General features: G+C 40.1%; 1 protein-coding gene across 2 annotated transcripts in view; it reads left to right on the top strand.

The window, feature by feature from the left end:
- LRP8 (LDL receptor related protein 8) overlaps positions 1-23,062 on the top strand; it is a 186,087-nt gene that overhangs the window by 118,539 nt on the left and 44,486 nt on the right. For both annotated transcript variants that reach the window (XM_069863143.1, XM_069863142.1), the window contains exon 4: positions 22,854-22,982. In XM_069863143.1, the coding sequence (XP_069719244.1) occupies positions 22,854-22,982 (129 nt within the window). The remainder of the gene's footprint in view (positions 1-22,853; positions 22,983-23,062) is intronic.

Genomic DNA, 23,062 nt, shown 5'->3' with positions numbered 1-23,062 from the left:
ACTTAGCTAGAGATGTAAATTAATTTTGTGTGTGTAATGATTGTGCTCTGATTCTACCTGTGCTGAAGAGTTTTAAATAATAACTATTAAAAACAGAGTGTGTTTTTTCCTTTAAGGCTAGCTGTTCAGAGCTCATATCTCAGATGTGACCTTTTCAGAGGGCTGGGTCCTATAAGAAAACCAGTAGAAAATACCTATGGGGTCTTTTCTGATGTTTTTATTGTTCTCTTCTGAAGCAGCGTTACCTTGTGAGAAAGTCACTTTTTCATGTAGCATCACAAGCTTTGACATTTGCAGTGTTCCTGTACCTCAGACCGACTGAGTTTTTGCTAGTTCACTGCTACAAAGATTTAAATGCTGGCATTTAAATATTTTTCCTATTGGTCTAATGCATTCATGCAGTTCATAAACAGGAATGTTCCTAAAAGGCTTTGCCTTTTTATGGCTATAATTAATCTTGCAGTTATTTCAATAGGAAAGAATAGCAGGAAAATCAAAGTTGAGCATATGAAGCTCTTGTATGTGTAATTATTTAACAGGCTATAAATATTGAACTAGTAAAAACTGAAGAGGTTTTCAGAAATACTCAAGCAGCTTTTCATTGCCTACTGCTTTTGGTTTTTTCATTCTCTTGCTGCTTGCTTTCTGAAATTCAGATTACCTGAATTTTTTTTTTTTTTTTTGCCCATTTATCGGAGAGAATCGCGGTTGGTTTACTTACTGTGGCTAATGCATGAAGGAAATAATTTCTGGGAATCAAAGGCAAAGCATAATTTGAAAATTGAAATGTTTTGCAAACTGGATGAAGCAGTATTGCCCTGCAAAACCACAGAAAACAAACCTTTTCTCCTTTCTTAAATGGGTGAATTATGGTGTGAGGAAAATAAGTGAATATCAAATTACATTATTTTAATATTTTTTACATTTAAATAGCTTCTGTGTTCTAGTGTCAGAATGACTTGTACATTGAAGCTGTGATTCCTAGTTCTGCCACTTTTTCCTTGATAAGTATTTTTCCTTTCTCCATTTCTGCATTCTGCAGCTAGGATTGTGTTTTCATTCAGGACAAACTCCCGCTGAAATAATTTGCAGCTTTAATAAGGGTCTCGTGATACTCCATCCTGCTTCCTTGAGGATTAGGATCATGATTAACAGTGGTTTAATATGCAGTCTCTGCATGCTTTGGTAGATAATTTATGTAATTTAAACCTTGCACTGGAGATTTTTAATTCTCTGAATTGTTTTCCATCAGATTGTGCTCTGGGGTGAGGTATGGTCACTGACTGCGCTGTCTGCACGTGTGAGGGTAGCATGAGACTTCTCCCTGTGCATTTTTGGGATGCAGTGAGCTTCCATAGCTGCTTAATCAGGGCTTTGCTTTAGCAAGAGCCTCTAGCCTCCTTTCTAGGGATGCTGTATTCACTGGCTGTATTTGAAATGATAGATTTCAAGATCACCCGTTTTGTCTTGTATTTTAACACATTAAAATGCATTAAGAACCCCTTACACTCTGTACTGAAGTACAGAGGACTTAGCTTAGCAGCTTAGCTAGACCTCATGTGCTTATGAATTCTTACATGAATGGATTCATGCCACTTATTGCACCATTTTTCTGGCTTACACTGCTAAGGTAGTCACCATGTCATTTGAATTCTCCAAGTGTACTGCTGTACAAGACAAGGTATTTTATGAAACCTGAATTCTTTTTTCTGGCATAGAGGTAGGTTGCAGATACTAGTCATTTTAGCTGCTCCTTTTTTATTTTTTTGATACAGGAAAAAGCATCTCTAGCATTTTTGACAGCAATTTTATTTCTAGTCATTGAGCATGCGTTTATATGGGTAAAATCAGACATGTATATTTAGAAATGTACATATGCATAGACAACAAAAATAATGGTATGCTGTTCAAGTATTTCAGCAGGTATATTGGCCCAGTATGGAATGTGAATGAGAAATAGCAATTAACTTACTGAAATCTGCTAGAATTTATGTTTCTGCTTCAATTCCTGCCTCTAGACATGTTGCACGTGTCAAACTTGTAGCTGAGTTGTGTGAACCAGCAGGGACATTTGTAATGAAGTAAAGGTGTAGGTGGCAGGGAGAAGCCTTTTCTTCTCAACCGCGCGTCTACACAGCACTGTCCTCGTGCAACAGCTTGAACACATTCAATTAAAATTGCCATCTAAGCTGCCTATTCCATCCTCCGAAAAAGAAAACAGATGGGGGATTCTCTGTATGTATATAGAAGATGAAATATTCGGTCTAAAGGTAAGCACAATTATTTAACCACAGCAGACGCTTTCCAGACTTACTTTCTTTTACATGTATAGGAATAAGGACATATTAGAAATTAAGTCTATGTTCATCTGCTGAATCCCTTTTTTGCTCTGAGTTATAAATGTTCTGTTGGTGTCTTGGAGGAGCGGTTCATTTTTTGATCTCTTTAACGGCTCAGAAGAGTTGTCACCTTAGCATGAGGAAGCATCATGTTCAGTTGGTGTAAGCTGAGATCTTGATGAAGCAATTGCATGTTTGTGTCCATGCAGAAGTTACCAGCAGTGGTGCAGGGTGGTTTCCTTCAGCTGCTGTGTCTGCTGGAGGTGGTGGGTGTAACGTGGAGCCCTCCATTTTTCCTCCACAGTGTGAATTTTTAAAAAGTCCTGGATGCCATGGGTATACTTGATCCTTTGGTAGAACATAGAGGATATACTGCAATATATACTGCAATAGCAAATACAAGGTGAAATGCTAATGTTGCAGTGTACTCCGGCAAGCTTTTGATTTGGATTAAAAAAAAGTGCTGACTTCAGGTAGCAGGAGAAAGTGCTATACAATTAATTCTCGCAGTTTCTTGGAGACTTGTATAATTTTTCTTACTGCAATTTTTATCACTTATCTTGGCAGGTTTCATTGTGTTTGCTTATCTAGGGACCTTTGTAGCTTTATTTTCCCTATTGATAAGAAGCACTTTAGCAACCATAATCTTTTTTACTAATGGGTATGGTCTCAATTCTGCTCAACTCCTTTATCCTTTGTATAATTTTTGTCCCCCTAGTGTTCTGTGGGTCTTTTTCCTCCGTTTTGATTAGGAATCGGAGTAATCCCTGTGAATGAGAGAAAGCAAATAAGAAGAGAGGAAAATGAAAGAGCAGCTGCTGTTACAGAGGCTCAAGGAGCCCCACGGGTGTGTGCTGAACTCTTAGCCACAGTTCAGAGACTTCTGAAGAGGCTATGTTTTCATCACTGTTTGTAACCAGCAGGCTTTTGATGGAGCCCAGTGTGTGCGGTCTGTGAGCATTCCTTCTTCCCAGCACCCGGGGAATAAAATGGATTCTTGATTAGCCACGGAAAGAAAGGGGAGGAACTGGTATGCACACATGTACTTGCACACGAACCCCTCAGGCTCCTTTGTACTTGAGCATCTGCAGAAGTGGCATTACCTCCGCTAGACCCAATGCCATCTTCCCTGAAATGTTGGTACACTTGGCTGTCCTGGGCTGGCATCAATTGCAAACACTGGTGACTGGGGAAAAGGCGGTGACTGATCAATTAGTAGCCTGACATGGTAGATAACTGCAATTAGGGATTCCTCCTTACGACTCTGACCTCTCGGACTGCATGCTTAATGATATTCCAGCTTTTCAGAGCAGGGACCAAAAGCCTGCTCTGCTTGTCAGGTACTTGTAAGTGCAGCTACTGATGTTTTGCTTTTAAAATATTTGATTGGTGACATGCTTGGAACCAGCATGCTACTCAAACAGGTTCCTTCAGCTGAAAACAACTGGGAGGAAATAAGATCAGAAAATTTTACCGATAGCTTTTTATCTTCTAGATTTATCACAGTACACCAAGCTTTTATGTAAAATGATAAAAACCTCATGTTGTAATAATAGATTTAATTAAATTAATCTGTAAGGAAGAATTAATGTGAGCTTTGGAAGAGGTAATTCAAATCTCTCAGCCAGTCAGATACAATGTTTTGATTTTTGCAAAGGAAAAACATGTCTAAGTTCCTAGCGGGGCTTCCGAGTATTTTAATCAGTAGTTTCTTCCCAGCTTGGACAATATGTTCATTTGTAAGAAACAGCAACGCTGTGGAAGATCACAATAGAACGATCTATGGTTTTTCTTATAATTAAAGTTCCATTCTGTTTCTATAATTACCTAACTGCTTATCTGATGCGAAACTCAGAGAAACAGTTCCTGAGCCATTAAATTCAAGCCAGACAGCAAACTAAACCTGCTTTTAAGGGATTAAAGAAACGTTGCCAATCTTAAAACCACATTTTTAAATCCTTTTTGCATTGAACTACTTCACTATGAGTCCCTTCTACATAGTACTTCTAACTGATAACCACTAAGCACTTTAAAAACCCTGATTAACTTGGTGGTTGTTTCAGCATCCAAAGGTATGTGAGGTGCTTCAGAAAGGTAGCTCAAACATGGGTCCTGTAATAGCGTTCACCATCTCCTTTATAATTAAGTAATTGCATTTGCAACAGAGCATTACCGAAGGCAGTGGGGATGTGCCTAGGCCTTACAGCTGTGCTGAAGTTACTCACATGGGGGCCTGCAGAGTGGATTTTATATCGAAACAGGCTCAAGTAAAGCAAGGAGGCTAATGAAACACGGTAATAGCGGGAATAGTGGAACAAAGATTATAGTAATGAGGTCAAAGAGGTCCCTCTTCAGAGGCCAAGCATGGCTTGACTGTTAACCTTCTCTGTGTATCTAAGTATATATATGAATTCTGTTAACAGTTATTATAGATTTGGCAAAAGCAGCCTGCGAGGGTGGATTTGAGAATGAGCATGAGCCAGAAGTACAAGTGGATGCTCTGCAAAGGGCAAGGTGAGCAGCAGTTGAGGTAGGAGGGCAAAAGGTGGGAGAAACAGGAGTCTGGTGCCAGTGGTGGAGCACAGCAGCTTCTGCCTTCAACATCGGGACAGCAATAGCAAGTTAAGATAGCGGTACATGTTTCCCAGAGGACTTGTGTGGTATTGCTCAAGAAAGTTGCTGAGGTGCAGGTCTGGCAAACAAGAAATCTGGGTTTGTTTTGGCTTTGCTGCTGCCTCATGATGGGACCATAGGTGAGTGAAATGGACAAAAGCGTCACCATCTGCAAAACCAGAGTGGTGCTGCGTTGTCAGAACTGCTCACAGTGCTGCTGTTGAGTCTTCTAGGTGGTTGGAGTATGTCTATTGATTATATTCCTCTTTGATAGGCACCAGTTAACAATAGGGCTGTGAATTACGGTTGGATTTTACCATGGGGTTAAAAGTTCTTAACTCTGATTCTCCTCCTAATTTCTTGCTAGATTGTTGGGGTTTTTTTCCACTGAGTAAGTACATGAGGATACTTTAATTAAGATGAATGTTGCTCTTTTACAATCCTTAATTTTTTTGCACACCTCTTTAGTAAGATACTTTCTTAAGCTGCCATTTTCTAAGAAGTGTAGACAAGGAGTAAAGCCCAGACGTTCAGAAGTTCACAAGAGAATATTTATAAACACTGGGCTGAGACTTTTGAAAAAGATTAAGCATTTTTAAATGAATGGGGTTTGGACGCTTCAGTATAGCCAGTTTCTTCTAACCTGAATGCCCTAAATTAATGGCTTCTAGGAAACAATTTCTTTTGCAGGCTTTAGTTCTGTAGTGCTAGTGGGAAGAGGGGCATCTGGCTATGTCTATGTTTTAATATCGTGTGTACATGCATCAGTAGTTTAGTGTGGGCAGAGCACAGGCTCTAACAAAAACTGATCTTAAGCAACTTCTTGAAACCATCCATGTAGAAGTTTAAAAAGAAAAAAAAACAAAAGTGAGAGTTTTGAATCTGTGTAACCTTCAGGCACAAATCTTCCCTTCCATATGTGCTCTCAGATTTTGCATCTTGAGGTCAGTATCACAACTTCCAGCTGCTGTTGGACTGGGAGTATGGGTTTTCAGATTGTCTACAAAGCAGCCCACCATTGCAGAAGAGCAGTATGACATTGTCTCAGAACCAGTCACACTCCATTGTTTAGTGCGTTTTGAACTGTTTCTTGTTACTTTTCATGAGACGATAATGTTGTTTGTGAATGTTTAAGGAGAAATGTTTGAGCGGTATTGTTCGGGTTATGGAGACAAAGCAGAATTTTTATTGTAGCTCTTTTGTCTTCATTTTTATGCCAGGCTGTGCTGATGTAAGCATTACACTGTGTTTTATTTGAAATGCAGAATCATTCTTTAAAATGATACTTTTTATGTTTTTCATTGCAAGTAACACATCTAAACTGTTAGTGGCCTCAGGTCACTGGTGGCCTGGATTCTGGGAACAATTTGAATCCTAATGTGCAAGATTTTCTGTTTGTATAATAGTGGCCATCACATTGTGCTTATGCAGACTAACTTCTAAACGCGTGTGTTTTAAGTTCTACATTACAGTTTCTTTCCACAGACTACTGAACAAGGAGTTTCCATGTGTGAGACTGTTTTCTTTATGAGATGGGAGTCCGTGATCTTTTCATCCTATGGTATAAAATATTTATTATTGTTTTTAAAAATCCACTTCAGGAGACAGTGTGTGGTGTGACTGCCTTTAGAAACGCAAATCAAAGTCCTTTTCTTTTTGCATATTTTAGGAAGCTATGAAAAGTTAGTCATGATGATTTCTAAATACCAGGGAGAGGACTACTGTGAAAACATTTCAAAGGGAAATTGCTTGAAGCTGTAGAATAATGTTTAGGAAAGGCCAATTTAAACTAAACTAAAAAAAAAAACCTCATTACACATAATAAATAGAGGAGAGATCTCTATAATTGTGCAAAAGAATTTTAAAAAATAAATGTCTGGGATTCAGGTTCCTGAGAAAAGTGTGTTCAATGTATGCAAAATTAGGAAATGCACAGTTGTGGGATCAGTTCTTACCTTTTCATAGCCTAACAAACGGTTCTGCATATTCTTCTCCTTCACTTGGATTTTTTCATTCATCTCCTGTGGTCCTGGCTTGGATGAAGTGTTTTTTTCAAAAAAGCGTAAAAACAGCTGCCACTGGAAGCTGTTGTGTAACATATGTCCCAGAAGGAGTGAATACATCCATATCTGCTCATCAAATATTATGAGAACTAGAGCCGATGTTTCTGGCTTTCAAGACACATTTTTTCTCCTACTGAGGCAAAGGGAAAATTTTGTTAGGTCAGACCTACACACGTGCTGAGGTACTTCTTCTATACTGTAATTATTTAACCACATTCCCAAACCTCAGGGATCTTTAGAGATCAAAACTGACTGGATGGAGAAAATGGAGAGGTTTGAGAGGAGGAGGAGAGGAACAGTAACATACAGTCACTGAGTGTCATGATTGAATGCACAGTTCTGGCAGCCATGGATGGCACACGCCAATGCACGCAAATACATGGATGCACAAATCTGTCTTAAAAAATTTTTGCTGTGCCTGGAGCTCCTGCATATTGTGTAATGTGTAGATTTTGTCAGCTCAAATGATATTATGAACTAGACGAAGACAGCAGAGAGGCTGGACAAAGCAGATCACATTGTTCTGCTGTTTAAAAGTCAACAAGAGCATGTTATATCCCTGTCTTGAATATGCTCACAAAATTTGCATTTGATTTTCTGTATACCCTGATTTGTTGAAACTGGGCATTACTAGACAATAGTGCTTGAATCCGGATGCTGTGGCGATTCATAGGCTGATTTTAGTCTTTTGCGTGGCCTCATGGTGTTACCTTCATTGAAAAGGCTGATGTAATCATGAAATAAGTTTTAACATTGTTATGAGCACACTTCTGCAGGCATAGTCAATCAGGATGTTGAGTTATTTCAAACAGTAAGAAATGGGCATTTTATTTGGCTGATTTCACATAGCTGTTGTTTGCTTGGTTTGTAGTAGTTTTTTTTTTTTTAACTCAACGGAATGAAGTAGGTATTCAGGTTAGGTTTGGCTATTCAGACAGTTTTCATACTTCCTGTTGCTTTTTAGGCGGAATGTAAGAGATTATTTCCTTTATGTTTTAAGGTTATACTGGTTCAGCTCAGCCGTTGTTATTAACTCCAGCTTGGGATCATCAGAAGCGTGTGTTGTTCCAGGACTAGACTGTAACTGTGACAGATGAGAATCTCTGCCAGGCTATCCTTACCCTCTTCTAAAAGCAGATTAGCAGACTGGCATCTGTTTTCTTCAGGGAGGATGGCACAGACGCTCATACAGCACAGGAACTGAGACACAACAGTACAGTGACCTTTCTGCAAGGCGTAGGATGATCAATGGAAGATGGGCATTGTTTGCCAGTCATCGTAGGTCCCTGATGTTAAGCAGACAGGGATGGTGGCTTCTTGCTACTCTTGTTGTTAAGTGTGAAGCAGGTCTGGGCAGGTGCTCTGAGTCTTACAGTGAAGCTCTTACAATCTGCTCGACCCTTTCCCCTTGAGCTCTGCATGTCTTCTCTCGTGCAATTGGCAGGTGGAAAAAAAAAACTACAAAAAGAGAACTCTGTCTTGTTCTCAGAGAATGTTTTGGAAAGGTTAGGCACTGCAAGTGCAGCAAGTTATTTAAAGTTCTGACATCAGACTCCCTCAAGTCTTAGGTGGTGGCATAGGCAATTATAGGTGACCTGCATAGGAAATGAGGTGTACTTTCAACTTGAAAGTCATAAAAATTACTTTATCTAGACCAAATGCAATCTTACATACTATACAGGCGGTGGAACTGTCTCAGAGATTGACTCTAACCTCTTTCAGTTGCACTAGGGCAGAAAGGAACATCTTACTGCTGAAAATATTAAAAAGCCATGTACCACCCCTTAAGAACCCTTGCATTATACTATATTTCTGTGAGCTCCCCCCCACCCCCCTTTCCTACATGTGTCAGATTCTTGCAAATAAAGATAATGCAATCACTGGATTAGCAAAAAGCTTAAAGAGCACCAGAACTAGTAACTAGTGAAGAGATGGGGGTGGTGGGTGTTGTTGCTGTTGCTTGGTGGTGATGGTTTTATTCCCCTTCCCCTCTCTATTAATATCCAGGGCTTAATTGACTTTTTGGTGCATAAGACGGTAAGAATTCCAATTAAAAGTTACCCCCAATTTCCTCTTTCATGGATTCTTTGTCCTACAGCGTATACTGAGTTTACATAGCAGCCTTTTGTTCTATCAGAGTATCCTGCCCAGTCAGTATTTTCATTGACCTTATAGGAACTGTCTTTGAGACCTCTTTTTTTTTTTTTTTTTTTTTGTGATTAAGAACCTACAATATTCACAGTTGAAACAAGTGCAGTCTAGGTACAAGGAGTAGTTAGATAGTGAAGACAGCAGATAGCCATAAGTGCGCATGGAAAATTTATGGACAGATGTGTTAGGGATTTTAAGGAATTCTTTAGCTGTACTAAAAGCAACTCCATACAGTGTGATACTGGTCAATGAGAATGAAACAGGAAGCTGGAATGACAGAAACGGAGAAAATACTAAGAGCATTTCTAATTTCTGTTCAGAGGGTGAAGGAAGAATTGTTAGATTTGTACACTTAACAACACACCTGCTACTAAAGAGCAGGTATTAATGTGTTTTAAAAACAGAAGTACTGACAAACTCTTCTTGAAGGATACAGGCAGATGGTTTTCTGAGCTGTGTTTTTATTTTTGTCTTTTTTAGAATACTTTTATTAGTATTTTTTTACAGATTTTCGAACATTGGTGGAAGCTTCAGTAAGTTAGTAAAAGCTGGTGTTTTCATAGTACTTTAAAAGGTTAAACAGAGCTGGGTACAGGACGTGTTGTAGAAGGTCTGCAGTCAAAGACTTGAGTTCCTAACTGCTATGACAATACACAATTGAACTCCAAGAGCTGTATGTGCCAATTATGCCGCTGTTAGTTTTGGACAAAACTGTAGAAAGGCTAATAATGGAAGCTAGTGCATCAAGATTTTAAAAACGGACAAACAAACAAAAAGAACCAAAAATAAAAAACCCAGAATTAACAACCTGTGTCAATATGGAAGGGAAAACAGAAGTTGTCTTACTTTTCACTTTCTTGATTGAATCAGGACCTTATTAATAAGATACTGGGAGTGTTAATAATGTCTCTTGTGATGTGATATGACTTAAGCATAAGGGTTATAAAAATGTAGTTTACAAAATAATTAGAGGCCATATCAAATTGAAGAATTGGTGACTGAGAGGTTGTATAAAGTTGACAGGTGGTTATACGAGGGGCTGTGAACAATCTTACAAGGCTCACATGATTATAGAGTTGGAACCTGTGCCTTAGAAGGGTGTCCGATTTATTGGAAAGGGTTGGGAGTTGCTTGTATCAATTTACACCTGTCTCCTTAGGGAAGAGGTTTCACCACAGTTGTTTCTTTAGCTTAGCAAGAAACGGTGTAATTTGATGCAGTGAACAGAAGCCGAAACTGGATAATGACTAGAGATAAGGACTAGAGCTGCTGATAAGATACAACTCCTAACAGTAGTGGTGAATAAACAACTGGACTTGCTGCCCAGAAATCTTTACCAATTGAAGTCTTTAAATCAAAATAGATACATGTCTTAAAGATAGGCTGTCGTTTAAATGGGGTGTTGGTGTAGAAATTACAACCTTTTGCTGTGCAGACATTCGGCTGGTTTTAACGGTCTTGCAGCTTTTACACTGGGGAAGTTTTCTCAGCCAATGCAAACAAATGTCAGTGAAGCTGCACAGTTTATAGGTAAAGACATTTTGGTGCAGCTGCTGCAAGCTGTAGAAAACTGACTCTGGGAGGTAGTTGGGCATCCAGATCACCAGGAAGGAATTTTCATGGCAAAACCAGCCTTACTCAGTGAAGGGAAAATAGTTTGTCCGTGGGTAGGGGAGAGCCACTCTCCCTCCATCTCAACCATGGATGGTCATTCGTAGATTTCTAAAGACAATAACAGGTATTGGGAAACCTTTTTCTCTTCTGTGATCCTTGGAGATCTGTCTTCCCTCAACAAATGGAAACCAAGAAAGACCTCTGAGAGAGGACCTGTCACATGGATGGAAAATGTAATTGGTGAGGTTTTGCACAGTGTACTAGCTCACTGCCTGATAGACAGATTGATGGCAGAGTATTCATTGAGTTAATTACTCTTCACTGAGCAGAAGTTATCTAATAGATCTCTATATGTACTATCTTATTTTTACTATCTATATCCAATATATCTATATATACTTCTTTTCATCTCTGATCTGCACAGAATATCCCCAGAGACAAAGAGATGCTGTTTTAAATAGAGGGAGGTGTTTTCTACCACTGGCAGGTTTTGCTGCTGTGACCTGCTTGAAGTAGGCTTGCTGTCTTTCAGGATTTGGCCCGCTGAGAAGCTGACAGTTGCAGTTAAGGCAGGCTCCGTTATCTGAGCAAATTCTGGCTCCTTTACTTCTGATCAAAAGTACTTGGTGAAAGGTGCAGCTTGGATTCTTTAAAGCATCTCATTATAGGTTATATTTAGAAGTTGGAAGAATATATTATTAATTACAAGGATGCTTTAAAGCAGAGAAGCTGTTTAATCCACGGCCTTGATGAAAAGAAGTTACTGTATTAAAGGAAGTTTATGCAATTAACAGTATATTCATTAGGAGTTCATCAGATATCAAACTACGCTTATCTTCAGCATAGTGCTAGAATATCTGACAATTTCCCTGTTATTTCTTAAGTGATAGGAGCGAGAGACAGGAACTGCCACAGGAAAATTTATGTAATGCAGTTTACGTATCTGTTATCTGCCAGTTCATATATATATTATTTTATTTCTCAGTTTACAGACTTCATACTCTCCTGTTACTTTGCTGGAAGTGGGGTTTGCTGGGAAGAACTGGAGATGGAAGTTGACCCCATATATTTCTTGGTTGCTAAAATGGGCAATGTGAGGCTCGTAACAGACTTTTTTCATATCTTTTGTTCCCACAACACCCGTTTTAGCTGAGTAGCTGGCCAGTGGGTTCATCCCAGTGTTGTTCTGGATATTTGCTTTGATCTGTTTAGTATTCTCAGCTCCAGTGTGTTCACTGGCCCCATGAAACAGAGCTACCTTTGCAGAGGCATTTCTCTAACTTAAGTGATTGCCGTAATTATTTCCAGTACTTACAAAATATGATATTTTTTTCTCTCTTCAAGTTCAGACTGACATCTGGTAACTGATTTTTGTTAATTGTGTGACATAGTCTGCTGAACTGGTTTTTAGACTGTGCTTAAAAACCTAGTTTTAAATTGAGCATTAATTTGCTTCAAAAGAAGTGGAGAGGTTGAGACCTTAAATGTGCCAGAATGTGTATGAAATAAGCTTCCTTCTGGAATTAGTTTCTGAATTTAATGTAATAGGAATGGAGCACTCTGGTATGCATATTATGGGGAATTTAGAAATTCACATATGGGAAGAGAGATAGATACATCAGTCCTGGTGCTGTGCACGGCTGCTTGTATAAGAATTTGACAAGTGACCAAGGTGATTGTGGCCAATAGGCTTGTACTAAGCACCAGTACTGCTAGTTAAAAGAAGTAAATTCTTTTTAAAAACTGATTTTTAACAATTCAGGGCCACAGTGCCACAGATTTAAAGAGAATCTAGAAAACCCTGTCATTTGTATCTGTAAACCAAACCCAGTCAAATACCACTTGATTCAATAGAAAATAAATGTATCTCTTGTCTAAAAGTATCTACAGAAATTGTTCCAAGATGCTTTCAAACTGCTGAGTTACGAATCACTCAGGGAGGTATGATTGATTTATTGTGTGCTGCAATCTGGAGTGTTTTATCACTGAATCTTTAGTGAAGAAGGTTGATGTTAATAAAGCAGCAATGTATGTAGACCAAAAGCCTAGAAATGAAGAAGGAAGCATTACTATATTACTACAGATCAGAGAATATAGTTATTACTTCTGTTTCTGTAGAGAACAGCTCTTTTCACAGTCTCTGCTAAGTCAGGCCATGAAGATTGGGCTTCGTAAGTCAAGGTTAGAGAGTGGGGTCTGGTGTGCCCGTGGGATGCCCGGTTAGTAGGGATTAGGCTGTGCTCCTCGGCACACAGCTGACACGGCCAAGCTGATTCCTGAAAGGATGACAAAAGACTTATAATCAGTCTCACTTTGGAGGAAGGCCAAGGTAGTCGTTCCGTAGCGGTACACCTTTGCTCACCAAGGCCATTGCAAGCCCCGAGAGCTGTATTCAGCAGCCAAATGCATCGATTAGTCAGCTGTGTGGCTGCGTGAGAAAGTTGGAAAGTTGTTCAAAAATCTATTTGCCCACAAGGCTTCAGAATCACTGATCTAGGGCAGTGAACAAGTTTTCCTTTCAAAAGTTGCATTTCTCAGGGTTAATTAGCTGGCTTCCATTCATGCCTAGCTTGTGCCACCTTAACCTTCTGACTCTCATTTCTTCCTTGACGTTCTTCTTTCTTCCCATAGCATGTCTGTGTTTGAACTTCACTGATTCCCAGCTACACTGCTAGCAGTCTGTGCTGGGTCAGCTGTTACCTTTGAGTGTTCTATTCTCCTAAGGCTTGTCTTAAACAGCATTGCCTTGAAAGCGTCATGCATCACTAATCATGGGGGAACACAGGGATCGTGATAGATTTTAAAGGCTGTCTGTACCCAGACTTAGGTTTTCACAGTAGGCATCGCTGGATATAAGCAGAGGCGGGGGATCTGTGTTGAGAAACAGAGCTCTGCAGTTAACCATGCCAAAGACTAGAGTTCAGTTTGATTTCTGGGCTATAGGAGAGACAAATTACTTTCCCCTCCACCCCTTTCTTTTTTTTCCTCCATGTTTTTTTTCTGACCTCACCCATTGCTGCTAATGCAAAAAAGGAGGGGAGGCTGAACTGCATTACAAGAGGCAACGTGTGCCCAGACTGACAGGGTAATTATTGATGTAGACGGTGGTAGGATGGGCGGTTTGGCAGGACAATGTTGTAAATCACTCACTTTCAAAATAGCTCTATAAACAATAGAGTTTAAAGAAGATGTTATGTTCAGGATAGATAGAGGGGGAGTATTTTAACTGACCTTAAAAAAAAGCTATTTCTTTGTTGGATTTTTTTAATCTTCGCTTTTGAGCATGAAAAAAATACATCTCACAAAAGAAATATTTAATAGCTTTGCTTTTAGAAAACTACCTCCAGAGAAAATTGAGTCCTGGGTTTTGCGAACAGGCCTGTGTATTTGCTAACTAGCAAAGTCAACTGTCAGTTTATTAAGTTATTAAACTGAGGTCAGCAGTGCACATTGGTGTACTTCAAGCAGCAAAACAAGGTGTTTCTTCAGCTGTTCTTGTTTCTGACTTTCTTTTAAGTTTTTCCCTGGCTATATTACTCATGTATTCTCCCCTTTCCTCTCTGCCAAGCCAAGAGTGTGACCAGCTGATCCCTGAGATCAGAAATACTCGTCAGTGAAAACAAAGTTTAAAGTAGTGCAAAATTATTTGAAGAACTCAGGTTTTCAGTAGTCAGGGTAATGTCTTAGTGTCACTACTCCTGTTGAATACAAGTTTTGCCCTGGATTAGAGGTGGAGCAGAGGGAAGGGCAAGAAGGTTTGGTGATTTCACAGTGTGGGACCATGTTAGGGTTTAAGCAGGATAGAGTGAAACATCCAGCCCCTCCGACTTGTGCTTGCCTAGGTTATGGGCTTCAGTGGCATTTGTAGCATCAGCCTGTTTGAAGTCTCCAACATTGCACTTTTATACCCGTAAATGCCAACAGAGGCTGCTTTTGTGCTGATTTAAATGAGTACCTTGAGCTCTTCCTGCAAGTGGATATAAGTTAAGGTTTTATCTTGCTTGCGTTTAAAAGGACTAGTCTGCCTCATGACTGCTGTGATAAAAGTAAAAAACTATGTTGTCTGTATAGCTATTCTCCCCTGAAAAAAATCACAGTAGCAGTAACATCCTTCTGTAAGTTAATATAAGGAAATGGCATAAATAGCAAGGATGTATTTTGATTGGTTTCCACAGTTAATGTTGGCCACTGGGATCCTAGCTAGGATGGAGCAGTTGCTGGACCCCGTTTGGCAAATTCTCAAAATGATCTGGGACTTGATTCCTCATTCAGTTGAAGTCAGCAGTGAATTTCTTGGATCAGAATCAGCAGTGAATTTCTTGGATCAGGAGTTTTTCCATGTATGCTTGAACTTTCCTCCATTTTAAGTCCAGGGTAAATAATGGATTTGTCTCATCCATAAACACGACACACAAAGGGCCAAAGTGTGTAGAAGCAGGGGGAAAGGTTGGCAGAAGGCGTTAGTCTTCGCTTTGTTGAAATCTCCTTTTTGTTCCCCTAACCAATGAGGACTGTGCTTCATAGTGGATAAGGTAGGCACTTACTTGTCGTTACAGGGCTGTATTAATTTCACCTCTGGATTAATCTGAGTAAATGTTTCTAGTTGACCATATGGCTGTGGTTTCAGAAAAGATGTAACACTAGCATTTAGAAGTGATAAGTAGTTTGTGCTACAAGTAGGTAACGGTCATAGTTGTTTTGCATGTTACTGTTGTCTAGAATCTATATAAAATGAAGGAAACCCAGGGTTATATTTTGTCTCATTCAAGTTTGTTAAAGTATTGGTGTATTTGACCAAATACGTGCTTAGAGACATTGAACTGATATCTAAGAGACATCCAAGTACTATTGATCATAAGAAGCTGGGCTGGATGAGCTAGGTGGGGTATAAAGCCCAAGACAGTTCAAGGACTGACCTTGTTGAGGTCCTGCTAACCCTCTGTGTAAGAGTTAAGTGTCCTCTGAGAAGGGAAATTTTTGTAACAAGTTGCTGCAGGAAACGAGCCTTTATGGTCTGTTCTTGAATTCTCACGTGTGTAACAACAGGTAATGAAATGTGATCTGTTTGGTAGCAGAAAATCCTTGCATTGTGTACATCTTTCTCTCACTTAACCTGTCATGATCTCTTAAAAACTGATCTCTCAGTGCTCAGTGAGACTTGCCAGCGGAGGAATGTCACTGTATTGTGCAAACACCACTGAAACACTGTCATTTTACGAGTGTTAGATAATTAAAACAGCAAAAAAAAGGCATTTAATGAGGCTCAACAACCTATATTTTGACTGTTGCTAAACATTTGAGCTTAATTTGTAAATTCTGAAACTTCAGAGAGCATGACCATGAGGATAGGTTAAAAACAATTATTTCTTCACAAGTTTCTTATAGTTTGAGGCCAAGGAGAATGGTGAAATCATCCATTTTGACCTCCTGTTTACCATGGGCCATTAAAATTGACTCGGATTTACCCCAAATAAGCCAAATGACTTGAGTTAAAGCACTTGAGTTCTCAGCAGGAGAGCCTGTTGGGCATATCAGATAGAGAGCACAAGTGCCGTCAAAATGATATATTGAAAAGCTATGGAATTAATTAGGTAAGACATATTCAGATGATTGCAGCAAGTGAGCATTTGTGATGTTTACAGAATGATAGAATCAGCTGAAGTCCTGCCAGTCTGACTGAGGGAAGGAAGTGCTTTTCTTATCCAAGTTTGATGGCAGTTTTCCCTTTTAAAATGGGTGAGTAAGGCATAGCAGTGGGGAATCTAAGAAAACTATGTGCTGGAAGCCCTAGAGTACTAGTTCTTTCTGTGCAGCAGGCTATCGTAGCTTTGCCAATATTCACTGTTCTGAGAAAGGTTTAAAAACAAACCACAAGTGTGTCAAAATAGCTCAGAATTTGGTAAAGAATCCCTGAGTCATGCGGGTGACTCAAGTTGTGGGACATGAAGCTTATCAGGTTTTATAGTAACAAATGCCATTTGTCTTTTCAGGATACTATAGAGATATCTCACCTCTTTATGCTGTGCTGAAATACTATTTATATTACAGATTAGAACTACTAGCACTAGTCCTGAGAATCATTTTCCTTATTAATGTTTGTAGTGTCTGTTTCAGTCATACTTTTTCTATAAAAGCTACCTTGCTCTTATTCTGATACTGAGTGTGTATTTCAGTAATTAGGATTAATCCTGGGATTTTGAATTTGTGATTATTTCACTTCGATCTCAGATATGATAATCCACACAAAATCAAGGTACATGCTATCTATTTTAGATGTGCTGAACTATTTGTACACTAGGCTTATTTTATTCCTCCAGTTCCTAGGAAGAGAAGAAGTTGGAAACTCATCAGAGTCCTGACCCATGCTGTTGTAAAGAATCCTTTCTCATGAGTACGCGAGAATGGACTTAAGGGCTGCTGTATTCAGTGCAATGGAGTTAAATGTTAAATCTGTAAATTCTTCTCTCTTCCCCTGGGAACTTCTGAACAGAAGTCACCATCAAGCAAACCACATCACAGAATCTAACTTCTGATTAAGTGTATCAGCTGTTAACGCTGTTTATTATATGATTTCTTGACCTTTATAATATAGTTTCCTAGCAACCTTTCCTAATCTGTTCTTTGAGTCACTTACAGTAATTTGCGTTCAGAGTTTAAAGGCAAGGGCATAAGTGAATTATCTTTTTATGCAGAAAGCTTACACTTTAACTATTTTTCTGCCTTTGTGTGCTCCTGCAAGGGTTATTGCATATAAATGTGTTCTTATATACCCCAAAATGTAGAGTCAGGTAGCAGCAGTAGAACTTCCCACGTCCTGGCAATCCCTGATGTCAGTATAGCCCAATTCTGACCAGGACAGGCCATGCACTGCTAGGAGGTGGATGGATCCGCCTCCTCTGACAACGAAGGCATTGATTGTAGAGGTGGTTTTGTCTCATTCCAAATCCCCCAATTCACTTAAGCCTCTGATCATGATGTTTCTTTTGGTCTGGGCTGGTTTCAGCTGGAAGTGTAAAGCTCTCTATTTTCTCAGTGATCTCAAGCTTACGCATAATACAGATATGGTGAGCAAATCAAATGCCGTTACTGGATGCAGTTGCACCAGGTGCTTTAGAAATTACAAGTTCACATAAGCTTGCCATCCCAGCAGGCTGATGCTCTTAGCATCTTGCTCTACGTGACAGAAGGGTAAGTTTGCAACCAGCAAAGCTGTGGGTCAAAGGGAGTTCTTGTGTAGTCACAATGTGTGCTCTGCACACCGGTGCCAAAGAAATTCCCGAGATGCATCCACCATGGATGTTACTGTCCCCACACAAACACTTATCACTGTAAGTGAGGCTCTTGTTTGATATTGTTTGGTTTGGACTCAGCTTCGCACAAGGAGGAGGTAAGGGAGATTAACTAAATATAACAAATATGATTATATAATCTCTAGCAGTAAATCTAATGTGTCTTGGAGGGTTAAGTGAAGTAAACTAAGGCAACAGCAACCTGTTCTGGGCTATGGAGTGAACTATTGGGTGAATAGGGTAGAATCCCACATTCCTAACACCCACCCTGAGGTGTGAGAAGAGGCGAGGGGTGGAAGATATCAATGCAGACACACCTTCAACTGCTGATAGTAATCGAAGTTACAAAATGGATTTTGAAGTGTGTTTCTTATGCACCCTAAATGCTTCAGCTGGTATCCAGTGTGTAAGTCAGTAGCGAGTGTAGACTGGGATATATGTTCATACATACACACATATGTATATTAAAAAAAGCCCTATATATGCAGACTGGTGACTGAGATCTTTTTCTGAATCATAAATCTCCAAGAACTGGGAATTCCTGGTTTCTGAATTTCCCTAAGCCATCTCTACCTGTCAGATCCTTTCCTCTCTTCTGAACAGTTGCTCATTTAACAATCGTGCTTCTTTTGGCTGGAAACATAGAGGTACTAGTCCTGTACATGGGCAGATAAGAACATTTGTTTTGTTCTTGTTCCATCTCTGAGATAGGGCTGCCAGCTATGACAAAAGAAAGTTTAAGCTTAATATTTGAGGAGGGGAGTTCCTTGTTAAAAAACATTCCTTTAAAAATAGCTGGCAACTAAACCGTTGCTAAAGAGGGTGGTAAGAATTTTAACTGCCGTAATAAAGGTAGTAGTGGAAGTTTTGTGGACACAATATCAGGAATTAATTAAACCATTTTACTATGGTATTTTCTCTGTTGCAGAATGAAGTTTTGGGTTGGGATTTTTTTCTGAAGAACCTGGGAAAAACACAGGGGCAGTCTGGAGAGGGTGGGGAGTTATTTCAGAATTCTTTTCAGTCTACAGATGAAAGGTCTTGCGGGTTTCCCACCAGTAGAAGCAGCTTAATTACATTTTGTGTATGCTCTTAGAGTACCTGTTTGGTGAGAACCTGACAAATGGTCTTCTGAAAGTAAATCAATTCTGTTTTCTTGGGCTTTCTTGAATATACATGATGTCCGGAGCCTGAAAAGCACAGCAGTGGCACAAGAGGAAGCAAACAGTGGGGCGCCAGTTAGGCTCTGTGGTTCTCTGAAAGACTTTGTAGCCTCCTGTATAGAAAAAGAAGAATGTGCCATTGGCGGTAGTGAGTAAATGGAACCTTCTTGTCTTCTTTGCTCTTGTCTCCTTATAAATAAACCATTGTTGTCCATCCTTGGCATTTGCAGTTCATTGTGATAAATTGGTCTTGATGTCTCTGACATTTCAACCAAGTTGTTTAATGGTGCCTTTCTCTGAAAAGGCAGATCTTGCTATGACTAACATTGGTCCAGAATATATCCAGGGTAAGAGCACTCGCTGTCACATACAGCACTAACCCTTTCCTGTCTGGGTGGATGAAGAGGAAAGTAGGAAGAGTAAACATTTTGGTCATGTCAGCTCAAAAGGCCTGGATTTGTGTAAGCAGTGTGCAGAAACAGAAACGTTAAGTCTGGATTGCAGTTGCTGAAAGCCTGTTTCATAGTGTGGACAAGATTGAATCCACTTGTACTACTGCAGCATCTCGGGGAGAGGAAAAAAAAAACCTAACTCACTGAAATAGCACCAGAAATATTTTCATCAAAATATTGATTTGAGTTTTATGTAAGATCCCCTATCTCTTATCTGCTTGCAAGTTGGTGGCCTCCATGCAATGATTGCTTGGGTGCAGAAACCACTGGAACGCAGAGATTTGATGAACTGTGACGAACAGCAGCTTCTGTTGCTGCATCACTGCAAGCTCAAACTTTGATTTACATTTTTTAAATGTCTGTAATTACTCTGTCAGCATGATGATTAACACAGAGATTGCTTTCCATAAATAGGAGTCTTCTGCCCATACCTTTCCCAACCTTTCAGCTTGCCAAAGCTATTAAGCACCTGCCCACAGCAGCCAAGCAAAAATAATGACCACACTTGAACTGTGATCAATAAATAACCTTTTTGCTGGTTAATGATCCCCCTGTGTTATGATAGCGTTTTATAATTATATTTCACTTTCTTGAAAATCAGGTGTGTGAAAGTATTCTCACCTGTCTTGACCCACTAATTCTCAATGGAGATTTACTGTGGGGTTGAAAATCTGCTCTTTTTGACATCAAAACAAATTGTCCTTTCCATCACTGCAGGCTGAGCAACAAGAACTAGAATTTTTTTTTTTTTTGGACAGGGACTAGTATCTGATTAAGAAATGTCTTTGTGACATTTTTTGGTCTCCCAGTTTTCCCAGTGTGCAAGTCCAATACAAACCTCCTTGAATGCTCTGCACAAATGTGGTCAGGAGACAAACTTTCAAAGTGCGAAAGCATGGAAATCCATTTGAAGTAGTAAATCTAGCAAGGAAAGTTATTTTTATCTCATGTATTCTAAGCATATATTACTCGGTTTAGAGCATGGGGCAACCTGGAAGCAAACCTCATCACGGAGCCCAGCCCTGAATGGTGTGGTGGGGAGAAGAGGTTTTCAACAGGGTGCAAATGCCTCATCTTATGCAGCCATGCACGGGGTAGGGACAACTGTGACCTCCGTGCCCAGCATCAAACTCCCACCTGTCTGGTACTTTGAATCAGCTCCTCGGCAGCCAGGGTTTGGTGGTGAAGGTGTTTGGGAGAGGGAAGGTGCGTTTCGGTGGCTGTAGAGCTGCGTGGCTTAGAGCTGAGAGGCTTTGGAGGCCTTGCTGGAGGAATGCAAAGCCTAGGTAGCTGCTGAGGATCCCAGTCACATCATCCCTCTATACAGTATTTGTGGCAAAAACCTCTATATTCACTGACATGGCTTGGTGGGTCCCTTGGAAAACAAGGCAGCTGTGTTGCTGGAGTCCCTTCCCCACAGCCAGATGCTGTGTCCTTGTCACCTCCCTAAGATTTTCGTCACATGTGGCCATCCCTGTCCCAGAAGTTGCTGTCTTCTCCTCAGAATACCATCTCTCTCCTCAGAGGAACTGCTGGCAGTCAGGTGAGGCTGCTGTTGCGTTCCCTCCCGGGCAGGGCTTCTCCTGCCAGAACACAGTCAGTAACTGGGGACCTGTGAGGCTTTGGCAATGGGCCATTTTAGCTCCATTTTGTTCTTGTTTGAGGGAGATCCTGGTTGCCAATTCTATATCCGCAAATTACTTGGACATATTTAATGCTGGTCCACCTGGCATACAGTTCTGGGGATGTCATATGCACCGAGGCACGCCAGCTTCCTCGAGGGTGCCCACCTTGTTTTACACCGTTTGGCACAGTTGGCAAGAGGCTCAGTTTTCAGATACGCTCTTCAACTTCTGAGGAAGGACACAAGTGTTCAGCGCCATGGAGCATCCCTGCAGTCATACATTATCAACCCACAGCTTAGAGGGACCAGGGTCAGAGGCAAAATGCAGGACATGGGTCCTGGTCTGTGGTGGGGCACCGTCGTTGGCAGGCAGATCATGCAGTTCTGTAGGTTGTGCAACATTCATAAACGTTATTTAGGTATGCAGTGAGCAAATTTCAACAAAGTGCTGCCTTGCCTCAGGGTTTTAAAACTTCATTACATCTGCTACGAACTGTCTGTCTGTGGCAGGACCTAATTTTTCTTGATGCATTGATTGCCCACAGCTTCTAGAAACTGCATAGCACTTCAAGGTGCTAAGATGGAGAAGTCCTGGGATTAAGTAGCAGCGCTTTTAAAGTGGCTGATTGATGCCTTGGGGCTGTCAAATGCCCCTCTACAACCTTCTTGTACAGGTGGAGAAGTGCAATTTTCATCCTCTCTTGCTCAGTACTTGTGAAGCTGATTGGCTTTGCATAAATACCATTACCAGAGCAGGGTAATATGAAAGATAGTTTTAGTTCAGAATTTAGATTCCTCTGTTTTCAGTAGACCTGTAGCTATATATAACCTCATCATCACTAATACCAATGGAACGACTATTTGGAAGCATGTAATTTTTAAAGAGATAAACAGATCTGTTTAATAAGCAAATCCTTCCAAACTGCATGATGATTCCAGACTTCTAAACAATTGTTGAAACTGCAGAACGTTACGCATTCAAGCAGTCCTGTCACAATAAATGTAGATCTGTTGCTCTTCACTCGAGGATGAAAAAAAAAAAAGGGGAATTTTGGCAGTGCAGAATTGTTAGAAGAGAACGAGCCTTAGGACTTACTTGGTTCCAGATAAATTTGGCAGAGTATTCTTATATGTACTGAGGGTTTTGCTTCTGTGGGTCTCTTAGATCACAGTCACCTTTAATTTAGGTAGTTACTTCTATATTTGTTTAACATGCGAGTTCATGCTTGTGCTTGCCACCTTCCCTCCTAGGTTTGCTGACTATCATCTGCCTAGATGATTAAATTTATAAATTGCCTCGCAATACCGAACATACACCTGATTCCCCGTCCCATGTAATAGCGTTGTGATCTCTTTGGGGGAACAGTTGTGGGACATGTAGACAGCCGTGCCTCAAAATCGATGTTGACTTGGGATATCATTACAATATGTCTCAGGATTGAGCCATACAAAATATAAATAATCTTAAAAGTGCAAACAATATTAGCAATATCTAGAATTATGTTTAACTTGGTCCTTTTTTCTCTTTATTTTTTATTTTCCCAGCCAAGCAAGTATGTCCAGCTGAAAAAATTAGCTGTGGAGACTTAAGCAACAAATGTATCCCGTCGTCATGGAGATGTGATGGGCAGAAGGATTGTGAAAGTGGTATTGATGAGGCTGGTTGCCCTCCTGGTGAGTTAGATTAATACTTTAATACGTATGCAACATCTCCCTTTAGGATTATAAAAGTCCTAGAATGACTATTACAAATT

The sequence above is a fragment of the Phaenicophaeus curvirostris genome, chromosome 8, assembly GCF_032191515.1.
Source record: "Phaenicophaeus curvirostris isolate KB17595 chromosome 8, BPBGC_Pcur_1.0, whole genome shotgun sequence".
NCBI classification, from domain to species: domain Eukaryota; kingdom Metazoa; phylum Chordata; class Aves; order Cuculiformes; family Cuculidae; genus Phaenicophaeus; species Phaenicophaeus curvirostris.
The sequence above is the reverse complement of the archived record's forward strand: the minus strand, read 5'-3'. Positions and strand labels throughout refer to the sequence as shown.